This window comes from Glycine soja, chromosome 8 (genome assembly GCF_004193775.1).
Source record: "Glycine soja cultivar W05 chromosome 8, ASM419377v2, whole genome shotgun sequence".
Taxonomy (NCBI): Eukaryota; Viridiplantae; Streptophyta; class Magnoliopsida; order Fabales; family Fabaceae; genus Glycine; species Glycine soja.
In genome coordinates, this window is record NC_041009.1 from 4,506,742 (window position 1) to 4,518,879 (window position 12,138).

The 12,138-nt window shown below is 30.5% G+C and overlaps 2 protein-coding genes across 3 annotated transcripts; one reads left to right on the forward strand and one right to left on the reverse strand.

The window, feature by feature from the left end:
* Positions 1-1,005: 1,005 nt before the first annotated feature.
* On the reverse strand, positions 1,006-5,072 carry LOC114421308 (sphingosine kinase 1-like). 2 transcript variants are annotated; one of them, XM_028387177.1, is made up of 10 exons: positions 4,663-5,072; positions 4,345-4,467; positions 3,664-3,764; positions 3,428-3,500; positions 3,210-3,296; positions 3,014-3,091; positions 2,804-2,874; positions 2,176-2,472; positions 1,512-1,634; positions 1,006-1,415 (listed from the first exon to the last, which is right to left on the reverse strand). In XM_028387177.1, exons 1-10 carry the CDS (start codon positions 4,976-4,978, stop codon positions 1,224-1,226), a joined length of 1,461 nt encoding a protein of 486 aa, XP_028242978.1. In that variant the 5' UTR covers positions 4,979-5,072; the 3' UTR covers positions 1,006-1,223. The 2 variants fall into 2 exon arrangements, with proteins under 2 accessions (XP_028242978.1, XP_028242979.1); XM_028387178.1 differs by lacking the exons at positions 4,345-4,467; positions 4,663-5,072 and having other exon boundaries at positions 3,428-3,503.
* Positions 5,073-7,555: 2,483 nt separating this feature from the next.
* On the forward strand, positions 7,556-9,260 carry LOC114421309 (ribosomal RNA-processing protein 17-like). The gene is made up of 3 exons (XM_028387179.1): positions 7,556-7,836; positions 7,940-8,042; positions 8,657-9,260. The coding sequence occupies exons 1-3, from the start codon at positions 7,627-7,629 to the stop codon at positions 8,905-8,907; spliced, it is 564 nt and encodes a 187-aa protein (XP_028242980.1). The 5' UTR covers positions 7,556-7,626; the 3' UTR covers positions 8,908-9,260.
* The last annotated feature ends 2,878 nt before the right edge of the window (positions 9,261-12,138 follow it).

Sequence of the window (12,138 nt, forward strand, 5' to 3'; positions counted from 1 at the left end):
CCAAATTAACTTGATGCTAATCGAACAAGGATGTTTTAGAAGTTGGAGGTAATGACTTTTTTTAAATGTAATCTTAAGTTGGTTTTTTATGACTTGGTCGTCTTCTTTCTGTCCTTTCAAAACTTGTGCTCTTTTTTATTTTATTTTTAGGGGGATTAATTTGAGCTGAAATTGTAGTTTGTTTAATTAGATGTTCCATTTTCATACAATCTCAAATGGATTAGATGTTCCCGTCTCCTTACAAAGAAATTAATCGAGCTTATAATAGATAGAAGCCTATGATGGATAGGTTTCCATTGTAGAGTCATTCTATTTTTGAAAAGAAAAACCGACGGCGGCTGGATTAGATTTTGATTTATAAGATTGGATAATTAACATAAAAGAATTAAAAATAATAATATTAATAAGTAAGACAATATTTTTCTGGACAAAATAACTGCATTGGGCTAGAACTACAAATGATTATCGACTTATTGATACGGACAGTGCTCCCCTAAATATTCTCTATCCAATGTGTTGTATTCATGTAGCTAGATTACTGTATATGGTTTCCGAAGAATCAAAAAAAGATTGCTATAAATGGATTTTTGTTGCTGGCCTAGCTGTAGCTTGAAAATATATTGTAAGGCAATTCGCCATTGTGCGAGTCTCATTTTCATTTTAATAATATTTATTTTTGTAGACTATTAATTAAATACTTCTGTTTGTACAAATTATGATACAACATTAATTATATACATTTTACATTTTAAAACTATTTGGTTTATTTCATTATAATTTTTATAAAAAAAAAATAGTAAAACGTTAAAAATTATATATGAATGATGTATTAATTAAACTTTAGGTGCAATAACCAAATAAATAAATAATGTTAAATAATATTTTTACTCAGCATATTTACTTAGAGATCAAGTTTAATTGATTCAGTTTCCGTTGATATAGATATATCAAAATAACAGTTAAGTTTGTCGGATTAATTCGATCCAATGAATGACCAACAATAGATGAAATAAAATGATGGATGAAAATTATCAAACAATGATATATGAACATCTCTTATATCATTTACAATTTATTATATTTACATTTCTCTCTCTAACATCTCTTTCTCTCCAGGCTGAAATAAGGTTGCACTGATAGTTGCTTTTTTCCAAAATTATTAAACTAAGATTATTCTTTCTTTTGTTTTTTTTTTTTCTTTTTTGTTATAAAAATCAAGGTTTTTATATTGGAGAAAAAATAGTAGCTAAACCTTGATCTACTGTTATTTGAAGTTTATCATAGGCCATCAAAGCCTTCTGCTCACATTGGTACGACCCTTTCCCCCTTGCCAGAACCTCACCATCTGCATCTATGATCCCTTCCTTCTCTTGGTCCCCCAAGCGTGGACCAGGTTCCAAGACCAAAACTTTCACCTATAATTTGTTTCAAGATACACAAAGTAACATATCTTGTGCAAATAAATCAAAGCAGGAAAAAGTATTAAACTTGAGGCACAGTGATGACCACACCTTTAAATACATGACATATGGTGATTTTACATGACCTCCATTATTCAAATCTGACATCAACGACAGCAATGGTAACTTTGGGCAATTCTTCGTAATGATCAAGTCCAGATAACCATCTGAGAACTGAATTTACCAAATTAAATTGTCAAGTTCATGGTTTTAGGCAACTATATATCGTCAATTACAAATAAAGTTGTCCCACAATAGAGGGAGGAAATTTGGGGGTGTGGGGTCAACTGGCATTTATGTCAATTCTGACAACATTTGGAGTGTCTCTATGGATCTATTCTGTATGGTGCTTATTATGGACATTTATATTTAATAGTCATTAAAATCAAGCAATTAATTATGCCAATAGTCATTCCTCATTTCATTTGTTTGAATATATTAGCCTCCATGGGACCTGTTTGGATCCAAATTGATACCGATTGATCTTCTAAAAGTGTTGCCAACACTGCCATGTTAGCAATATATATATATATATATATTACTAGGAATCAAGTACTAAGAGATTTATAACAATTAATTCACTCTGCTCAACCAAGTGACCAACTGAGCTAAACCCTTAGTATGTTAGTAATATGAATCAATTCTCACTATAAATCACTCATCAGGTGAAAAGTATGAGTAATGGTATACACAATTTTTTATGCATAAGACTAACCTTTGCATCTGGTGCTGCCTTGGTGTTTTCAGCACCCCAAGCTACATTGTGAAGCCAGACAGAAATAAATGGTCCATTTAAAACTCTCCAACTCTGATTCTCCAGGTCAATTTCAGGTCCTTGATAGCCTAGCCTTTGTAACTTCAAAGGTTCCTCATCAATTAGTTCACTATTGCTGCCTTTGTTATTAGAACTTCCAGGGTAACTAGTGGGGTCCCCGTAAGCTTCAAATCCAGGTGCAGGCACAAAATAAAGACATCCAATGTAATGCCTCAAATGCAAGATTCGAGTGAGAGCCTACAACAATAGGTAATGTAAAGAAAATAACAATGAAAACATATCATAAAACTAGATTGGCACTGAAGTGTGGTTCGCTACTAGACATACATATATAATTCTAGTGCAAGAAATCAAAAGAATATTTTTAAATTTGGTACTTTGGTTTTATTGTAAACTTTTTAGATGACTAATATAATATGATGATTAATTGCTCTCTGGTTTGTGTTCTTGCCTTCAACCAAGTATTAGAAGATAACTAATGCAAAGATAATTCATATAAAAGGACACAACAATGAAGAAAAGCATCATAAACAAACATGTCATGGTACTTATTACATGGCTTACTAACATAAAAATCAATACGAGCACTTCCCATCCACCTATACTTTTCAGACTCGATATCAATATCAGCAACCAGACCTGAAATAAAATTAAAATTTTCAAATATGTTACGGCGAATATCATGGCCAGAACCAGATGCTGACACAAGTAACTTAGATGCTTTTTCACATTCACTCGTTTCCAAAACACGACTATGGTGACAGTAATTTATAATTACCCCATGCAAGCATCAACACACTGAAAAATCTGGTCTCCCCTTGTGTGATGGTGGCCACATCAAGTTTTCGCTTACGGCCTGACAGCATTTAATACAAAGTTAATAACTTTCATCAGCACATTGAAAAAAAATAATATTGGCCATAAAATGTGAAAATGTGATAAGTTTGAATGACAATGAATTGAAAGTTTGAAACCTCGTATGATGGCAAGAACAGCATTGGGTACTGTACAAGGATCACCAACTGAATCAAGAAGAGACTTTGCCATGCCATTTCCCGTACCTTGATATAGAATCAATCATTTTATATAAAACATTATGGAAGAGAAAATTAGAATATTCACGTAACAAAATTTGTAGGACTACACTCATCATCATTCACACGTTTTAATTAAAAAAATAAATGAAGAAAACCTGCAGGAACTACTCCAAGGGGCATCTTAATTGCAGTGTCCCAGTCCTGCCTCTGAAGCAGTCCATTTACAACCTACTAAAAATGTGTGACGCTAGTAAGATTATGAAAGAGAAACATTAGACAATGATGTGTACAAAAGAAACATCAAAACAATCATTAGTTGACAGCCATTACCACAATCACAATGGTACTTGGTACGAACTGCAACCAACAACAATAATGTCAATGAACTAACCTCGACCAAGATCCCATCTCCACTAACACAAACAATCCCATCGTACTTTGAAAAATCTAATGACTGAACAACTTGCTTTGCGTGGAGCTGATGCTTAGTTTCTGATAAATAATAACAAACAAAAAAGAATTCAGATGTATAGATTGTATATATATTTTTTTATTGTTGTTAATTTTGATTAGAATGCATTAAAAATAAATTTGTTTGACTTTTGTAATAATTATTTTTTAAAAGTAATTTCTTATAGCTTCTCAGTATAAAAAAAATCTTTACACTTATTAAAATTAAACTAATAATAATATTAAATTAGTTTTTTATTCTTTTAATTTGTATTTTAGATTCAATATGATCCTTTAATTATTTTTGGGTTCAATTTATTTTTCTAAATTTTTAAAATGATTCAATTTAGTCTTTCAATCTAAATGGTAAAAAATAACACTTTGTGACGATTTAAAATTGTCAGTAAATAATTTTAATTCACCACAAAATACATAAAAATATGAATGATTTTTAAGAATTAAAGGATGAAATTGAATTAAAAAAAACACCAAATTAAACCTAAATAATAAGTTAAAGGAATAAAAAACTAATTTAACCTAAATTTTAATCATAAAAAGTGAGTGATAGACATAATTTGTTGCAGAACTAATAAAAGAAAGGAATGAAGGGGAACTCAAAAACCTTGGACTGTAAGCTGCACTTGTGCGTCTTCAAGCAGAGGCTTGACTTGATCACGAAAAACAATGACAGCAGATTTCGTCCCCCCGAATGGATTAACAAAAACAAAAAGCCTCTTGGGTCGTCCTGTTCCATTCACATCCTAAATTAGAATTCGCCACACAAGCTACCAAAAAAGATTTGAATAGGAGATATAAAGTGGGTTAAATGGTTAAGTGAGAAGGAAGCTAGTGGATCCTCACTGCTAACAAAACTAACACTCTAACAATTAACAAACTTGCATTTGCCAGATAAAAAAAAAGATTCGAATTAACTAGCTACCGAGAGAATCGATGAATTCGCCAAGCTTCTGGCACCAGAGCCTATGCGTTTCCTCGGACGATGGCCGAAAAACGACGTCGTTTCGGACTAGTTTTGCTCTGCTTGCACCGCCACAGCATCCATCTTCGGTTTCCACGATTGTTTTGAGCCTTATATCGGGACCGTCGCCGGTGAACCCGAGAACCTCTTTCTCGATGCTCAAATTGCGTTGACCGCCCTCCGGCCACCACAGCCTCCCGTCGGCGAGCAGAGACAGCTGCGTCACCGTGCCGTTGAGGTTGACGGTGTCGGAATATATGGCGGCGGGTCGGTCCATTTGGTGTGACAAGAGAAACCGGTTTTAGACCAAAAAGTCAAAGAAGAATGCTAATGACTTGAGTTAGGAGGAAACCAAATAAAGTTTGCTTGCCTTGTTTTTTAAGCCAACACGAATACACGATTGATTAGTTTATTATTGATTTTCTTATTCTTTCTCGACTTCACCGAACAAATTTTATATTTCTAAAATATAAATTCTCTTAATTTTAATTTCTGACAAATATAGTCTTTGTGAGGCTAATTTTTAACATATAAACGATATTTTTTAGCTAATTTTTTTCAAATATTCATACTCTCTCCGAGAATGATCTTTTCAATAATAAGTATTAAGTATTGTGGCAAAAGTTATTTTTGGATTGATTTTTCTGGGGAATAAAAAAATTGTAATTAATTTCTATTTTAACTAAGATTATAATATACAAAATTATAATTAATTATTATTTTAATTTATGCCATCAACATTTACAATAAATTATTATTTTTAATGTAGTAATTATATTTACTATAGTGTAGATTAAAATACAAACCTATGTTTGTTTAATAACTTACAAGCTAGCTTTATTACTTATAAGTTAGGATAAACAAAATAATTATGTTTGGCACATGAGTTCAATAGTAAATTTTTACTTATTTTTATAAGTTACTTCAATTAAAACAACTTATACGTAATTGTTTTTTGTATCCTACTAATTTACTTGGAAAAAAAATATTCTTTTCCAGTTTAGAAACTATTTTGTTATCACTCTTAATAATGTCACGTTTCTATCTTTCACGTCCTTTACTCTCACAAGAAATTTAATAGTAATGTACATCTTAGACCACAGCCACATGCATGATCAACTTGTCAATTAACCTTTAATTATTTGATTAAAATTCTTATCACTAAATTAAAGTTGATAAAAAATAAAAATTATAAAGAAAAAGTTGAGAAAAGGAGTACTAGGAGAAGGAATTCTATATTAGGAATTACTTTTTTCGTGTCACTCAAAGACTGATGCTTCGTAATCGCTTTTTCTCTTTCGAGAAGTCTTTAAGTTGGCGATTTCTTCTTGCTCTTCTTGGCTTTTCCAATCTTCAATCTTCTCATGAACCTTTCTTCCTTCCAATACTACAATAAGTATTAAGTTAAAAAAAAGTGAGAAAAATTAAAGGGAAGAAATTTCGACTAATGAATTGTTTAGGGTATTACTTACGTGTTACGTGTTGCATAGGGTATTACTCTTCTTTCATTTATTCTCTACTCTTTTTTTGCAATTTATTCATTCTTCTTCTTTTTCTCCTCCTTCTCTTCTTTCTTCTTGTTTCTGCATTAAAGCAATTTGTTTTTTTAGAGGTATAACAATTTGTTATGCATTGTTTTTTCTGCCACTCTCGGGAGTAAGGAACAAAAAATTGATGTGTGTACTCCTGAGGGAGTATTACGTGTTAGCATTTTACAAGAGTCACAAGTTGAGGTGATGCATTGAATAGAAAATAGATTGTGCCGTGTCATAAGTGGCTGTGTGATACATCATACATGGATCTATTCTACCCCCAATCCAAAACAATTAAAAAACATACCACTCGAAATATAAAAAAATAATAATTTATATTCGTCATTTAATTTGAATTTTATCTTTAATCGTTCTTTTTGTCCTATGCAATTAAATATAAATGATTCTTTAAATTTTAATTAATTATTTTATTGAGACAATCAAGATTAAATAATATTCAAGTATTTCATGCACAATGATCATTGGCGATGCATGTATAATTTTGCAAGGGCCATTGCTCTCACAAGGATTTTCTTTTATTTGTATGTGTAATAAAAAAAATTCCCCATAAGATAATTTATTTTTTAAATAAAGAAAAAAAAAGAAAATAACTTGATACTAATCTTATTATTTTATTTTTTATAATATTGATGATAAAAAAATAAATAAAATATTTTTATAAAGTACCAAAATATATAAATTATACAAATTTAAATATTTTATTTTTGATTTTTCATGACATGATTTATTTTTGTAAAAGCTTATAATATATTTTTTTCTGAAATATTATAAACTATTGGATTAATTATATTTTTGTCCCTAAAGTTTTTGTAAGTTCTACTCTAGTCTCTAAACAACTTTTTCAATGTACTTAGTCCATATAATTTTCTTTTGTTAATATATAAGTTATATTATCATTAAAATTTATTATAAAAACATCTTTGCATTTATGGATTACATTATAATTAAAATTAGTTATAAACAAATATTTTAAATGCATGAGTTATATTTTAGATTTATGATAAACAAATTATATTTAGTTATAAGGTTATTTTTAACTATTGATATTTTTTCTAAAATATATTGAAATTCAATTTAAAAACAAAGATGAAAGTGATAATTAAAAATATTAAAGATAAAAATTATCTTTATTTATTTTAAATATATTAAAGTAATAAAAAAATTGAATTCTCTATATCTTATACTACTATTCACGTGATTTTTTATTTTATTTTAATTATACTAATAAAATAAATAGTGGCTTGAAAAAAAGACATCCTTATTCCTTAAATATAAAAAGTTACCTTGTTTAAAACAATAATAATAAATCACAAACATGTGTAGCAATGAAAAGAAAAGGAGTTGTGTAATCTAGGTTTTGGTTGATTGCGGGATGGAAGTGGAGGCAGTGCAACAACAGCGCAAAGGAGCGCACCTGAAGAAGAGGGCTCTGAAGAACAAAGCTCTGGGCATCACTTTCAACGAGAAAGATCTCACTGACTACGTCACCGGCTTTCACAAGCGCAAGAAGAAGAGAAGAAAGGAAGCCCAGAAGCAACAGAACGAGGCTCTGCGCCGCAAACGCACCGAGGAACGCAAAAGGGTACTCTCCCTTTGCTATCATGTTATTAGGGTTTCTAGAAATTTGGATTTTTATTTTATTTTGTTTAGTTTTGCTATCTGTTTTTATTGGACTTATTTTGCAGAGGAAGTTGGAAAGAGAACATGTTCTTAATGGAGGCGTGCCACCACCTGATGAAATTGATGGGGACCAAGAAGAAACCGAGGAGCAAGTTGAATCTATTGCTGGTACATTTTCTTAACTCTTTGGCTCTGTCAATTGGAATATTCCTCTAAGTTGCATTGTTTTTTTTTTTCAATTATTGATAAGAATGTAAATGAATTTAGCTTTTCTAATAAGCAGCTAAGATTAGTTTATACATGAGTCAAAATCAGCTTTCTTGGAGAAGCTAAATGAGAGAGTTTCTACAAATTAGGTTATACATAAGCTTAATGAGAGAACTTTATCCAAACAGGACCTAAGCCATGGATTCGTGTTGTGCTTAAGATTTACTGGGACATAAGTAACTTCTAGACTTGTAGTGTGTTTGGATAACTTACAAGAATCAATTTTATCCCACAAAATCATGGCGATACTATGAATGTAAAAGTAGAACTAACTATTTGTTGCAGTACCTTCACGCCTTCATCTTGAGAAATTCAAATTATTTGATTATCAGCATGAAGCTAATCCAAACACGCTATTGAAAGGCTTTAGTAAAACCTGTCCGAAGTTTGTTTACTTTATGTTTTGAATCCGAGGCTATTTAGTGGAATTTTAAAATGTGATGTGTGATTGATTTCCTTTGTGCATTTGGCTTGTGACTCATTTGGTGATTGAATTTACCTTCTATTGATTAAAGAAACAAAGACATACGAGAATGATGATCTGAAAGTCACTGTTGTAACAAGTGAGATCAACCCTGAGGACGGTAGTTATCCTAGTGAGAGGAAGGAGGCAGCAGTGATCCCTCCTTCTGTTGTGTCTGATAAAAGGCAAGGGGTACCTATAAGTAACAAGAAATCTTTCAAGAAGGTTGCAAAACAGAGGTCTCGGCCAAGGCCATCAAGTAAGAGAGATAAGAAGAAAGGAAAGAAGCAGGGCAAGAAGTAATGGAAGCTAAGCATCTTGCATCTTCAGAACATTCCAAGTCTACAATGAAGTGTGTTTTTGTGGAGGTGCTTTTTAAGTGCAGTAATTTGGCTTCCTAGAAGTGAAAACTCATGCTTTCATATTGCAGGATTTGGACGTGTTTCATCTAGTTGGTTACCTAACTGGTTCCTAATGTCCATGACAGGAGTTTCTTCTTCAGGGCTATTCCTGACTTTCCATTTTGGGGATTCAAGAGTTATGGAAGAAACACCTAATTTTTCTCCTTTTCTTTTGGTTAATCGGTAATCTATTGTGTATTATACATTTACTTCATTCACATATTTTAATTATTAGTTTTTCATTTCTTTTCTCTTTTTATTGTTTCAAATGTTAGTTTCTGAGAAGGCTTTCAGTTTCTTTTGGGGCGCTATGATTCATCTTTATATGGAGAGTTATAATGAATCAAGATCTCTTGGGTTTTGTTTAGATAAATTTATGTATATAATAGAAGATAAGATAAAATGAATTGAGCTTCTTGTGTAAGCTGAAATCAACTTATTATCCACTTAACTTAAGGCCTGTTTGGATAAATCCATTAGTGATTTTAAGAGTTTTTCTACTGAAAATATAAAGCTTTTTTTTAATAGATAAGCTCTCAAAAAGGACTTCTAGTTTGTATCCAAACATATTCTAAATAGAAGTTTTTTCATTTAACTTCTTCAAAAGTTAAGGTTGATTTTAACTTGTGGAAAAGATTAAATGTATTTTACCCTCTTATTTCTTCTTTTATAAATACTTATAAAATATTATCTAAACAAGATTTTAATCAGCTTTATTTTATGTAACACGTTACCGTAGTAATGTTAAATTTGATGAGTTAGGTAATGTATTTATTCTGATAAGCCTAATAGTAAGTTGCAGTTGGTTTCATTTAAACCTTAACCAAGAAATACCAATCTAGGAAAAAAACCTTAACAAAAAATGTTTAATGCCTTATCGCCCAAAATTTAAAAAGTTCAAATTACTGTTGGCTTTCTGGTTAGTTGCAAAAGCTTGAAAACAATAAGAATTTAGTTGAAAGCTTCTAGAGTATGGTGACTTAACAGAAAATTTGATAAAACTTCGAGGATGTTATTTGACCAAAATTAAAATATTTGTCTTTATAAGGCTTGGTTCTTTCAAAAGTGAGTTGCGTCTTATGCAAGGGCTTGATAGGATCTTTTGACAACCATTGCAGGTTTAAATGAACCTCAATAGTAAATTTGAGAAGAGAAAAATGACTGCTCATTAAGAGGAAAATATCCATATAAGGAAAAAATGTCTTTAATTTTGCAAGAACGGACCAAGAGAGCTACTCAATGAATATGTTTATGCCCACTTGGAACCATTTGTTACTAATCAGAAAGTCTTTTTACAATTTTTTTGACAAAAATGGATAAAAATAAAAAACAAAATACTTAAATAGTGTAGTATGAAAATAATTTACATGATGAGTTTTTTTTTTTGTCATATAAGATGTAAGAGACACTATTTTAAGTGACATTTTTATGTCTCCTATTTATACCATAACCGGAGGCATCATCTTGAGTTGAGAAATTGATGTTAATCATTTTTCATTTGTTCATCAATTATATGTATAATTGATATATAAAATCTTATTCTACGTTAGTTATATTTAAAATCAATGTTAATGTCAAATAGAATTTTTTACACGCATTCTTCTGTCTCATGTTTTGGTGTTGCGGATAGATGAAGGATGACGAAAATTTATAATTAATCTCAGAGTCCCTCTTTCTTGTTCTAAAGCATTCACAACATAAAATTCGAAACAACTCCAAAGGGACTTTGTTCTGTCTCATGTTTTGGCTTAGATTGATGTTTTCTTTTGTAGCACTAGGGGCTTTAATGGCTTCTATTTGACAAAATGTTTGAACTTCCTTTTTACTTATTAATTTTTCTTTGCAAATTTTATTTTGCATTTGAAATAAGGGCAAACTTGTATTCCAGTGTCTATCATTATATTATGTATTTGAAATAAGATATTGGGTTTATATATATATATATTCTTCGCAAAGAAAAAAAACTTTTTAGAAAATAATTTTGGAAGTGGATATAAATCCTTATTTTCAAAATCGTGCTTACCCGTCCTTTGAGGATTAGTTTTTACAAAAAGAAAAGAATTATACACATGTAACCATCTCTTATTTATCGTTATATATCCTCCCTACCCTACTATATCTGTTAACAAATTCTCTTCATTTCTATAAAAGCCAATTGACAATTTAATGTGTTCTGACACTTTATGCGTGTTTGAGTTCGGTATAATTATCACCCATCGCCTTCAATGCCCGCTCTGTGTTCTAAAAGATTTAAGCAACGATCACACAACACAAGCATGCATGGCCAAATCTTGCATTCTCAGGCTGCTGCATGTTCTCAATTATTAAGTTGATCCCACACAACTATGAGATATATCTTATAGTAGCTTTATATAAGGAATATTATTATCTTCACTCGGGTAGGCATGATCATTCGTACAAACCTCTATCATTCTCATTTTCTCACTGTGTAAGTTTTGGAACGTTTTTCTTACAAGTATCTGTTAATATAATCCACTCAAACAACGAATGAATTGTTCTACTACACATGAAGACAAAATCTACCTCTAATAAATCATCAATATTGTGAATCTCTTAACTCGTACAGAATGAAAGAATAAAAATAAAGGATTCTATTATCACACATCACATGTTAGTTTAGTGATTATATACCCTTTGAGGTTTGTTCTTAATTGTTGTTGTTTTATCTTTTGTCTAGGTTACTATGAATTATGAAATTCGATTTACTTCCATTCAAGTAATCTTATAATTCTGAATCTGAACAGTTAAATATAGATTAAATGATTCATATTTTGATTATATATTTTAATTTTGATGTTTTAAGTAAAATATGATACATCTAATATTCATCATGATAATGTGAATATGTCAAAATTTCATAGAGTTCAAATTCATAAATTTCTTAAATTATCAAAGCAAATTTTTTTTCTCTCACATCACTTAATATTTGATCATTTTTGTTCAGAATATTTTTATCTCCTTAATTTAGAGTAGATGTTGAGCATCTTCCATCTTAGAATCCAAGAAAAGAAAAAGAAGAATAAAGAATAAAGAATAAAGGGTGTATGAGTACTATTATAGTATAATTGTCCCTAGTAAAAGCGTAAAACTGAAACCAAACCTAGGACGAGGT

What these genes read in the sequence shown, in the direction of transcription:
- LOC114421308 (XM_028387177.1), bottom strand. Translation starts at nt 4,978, where the DNA reads ATGGACCGACCCGCCGCCATATATTCCGACACCGTCAACCTCAACGGC. An exon ending in AGTGCAGCTTACAGTCCAAG is followed by an intron (nt 3,765 to 4,344) that starts GTTTTTGAGTTC and finishes ATTATTTATCAG; the next exon opens with AAACTAAGCATCAGCTCCAC. An exon ending in CATATGTCATGTATTTAAAG is followed by an intron (nt 1,416 to 1,511) that starts GTGTGGTCATCA and finishes AACAAATTATAG; the next exon opens with GTGAAAGTTTTGGTCTTGGA.
- LOC114421309 (XM_028387179.1), top strand. Translation starts at nt 7,627, where the DNA reads ATGGAAGTGGAGGCAGTGCAACAACAGCGCAAAGGAGCGCACCTGAAG. An exon ending in GCACCGAGGAACGCAAAAGG is followed by an intron (nt 7,837 to 7,939) that starts GTACTCTCCCTT and finishes CTTATTTTGCAG; the next exon opens with AGGAAGTTGGAAAGAGAACA. An exon ending in GCAAGTTGAATCTATTGCTG is followed by an intron (nt 8,043 to 8,656) that starts GTACATTTTCTT and finishes TATTGATTAAAG; the next exon opens with AAACAAAGACATACGAGAAT.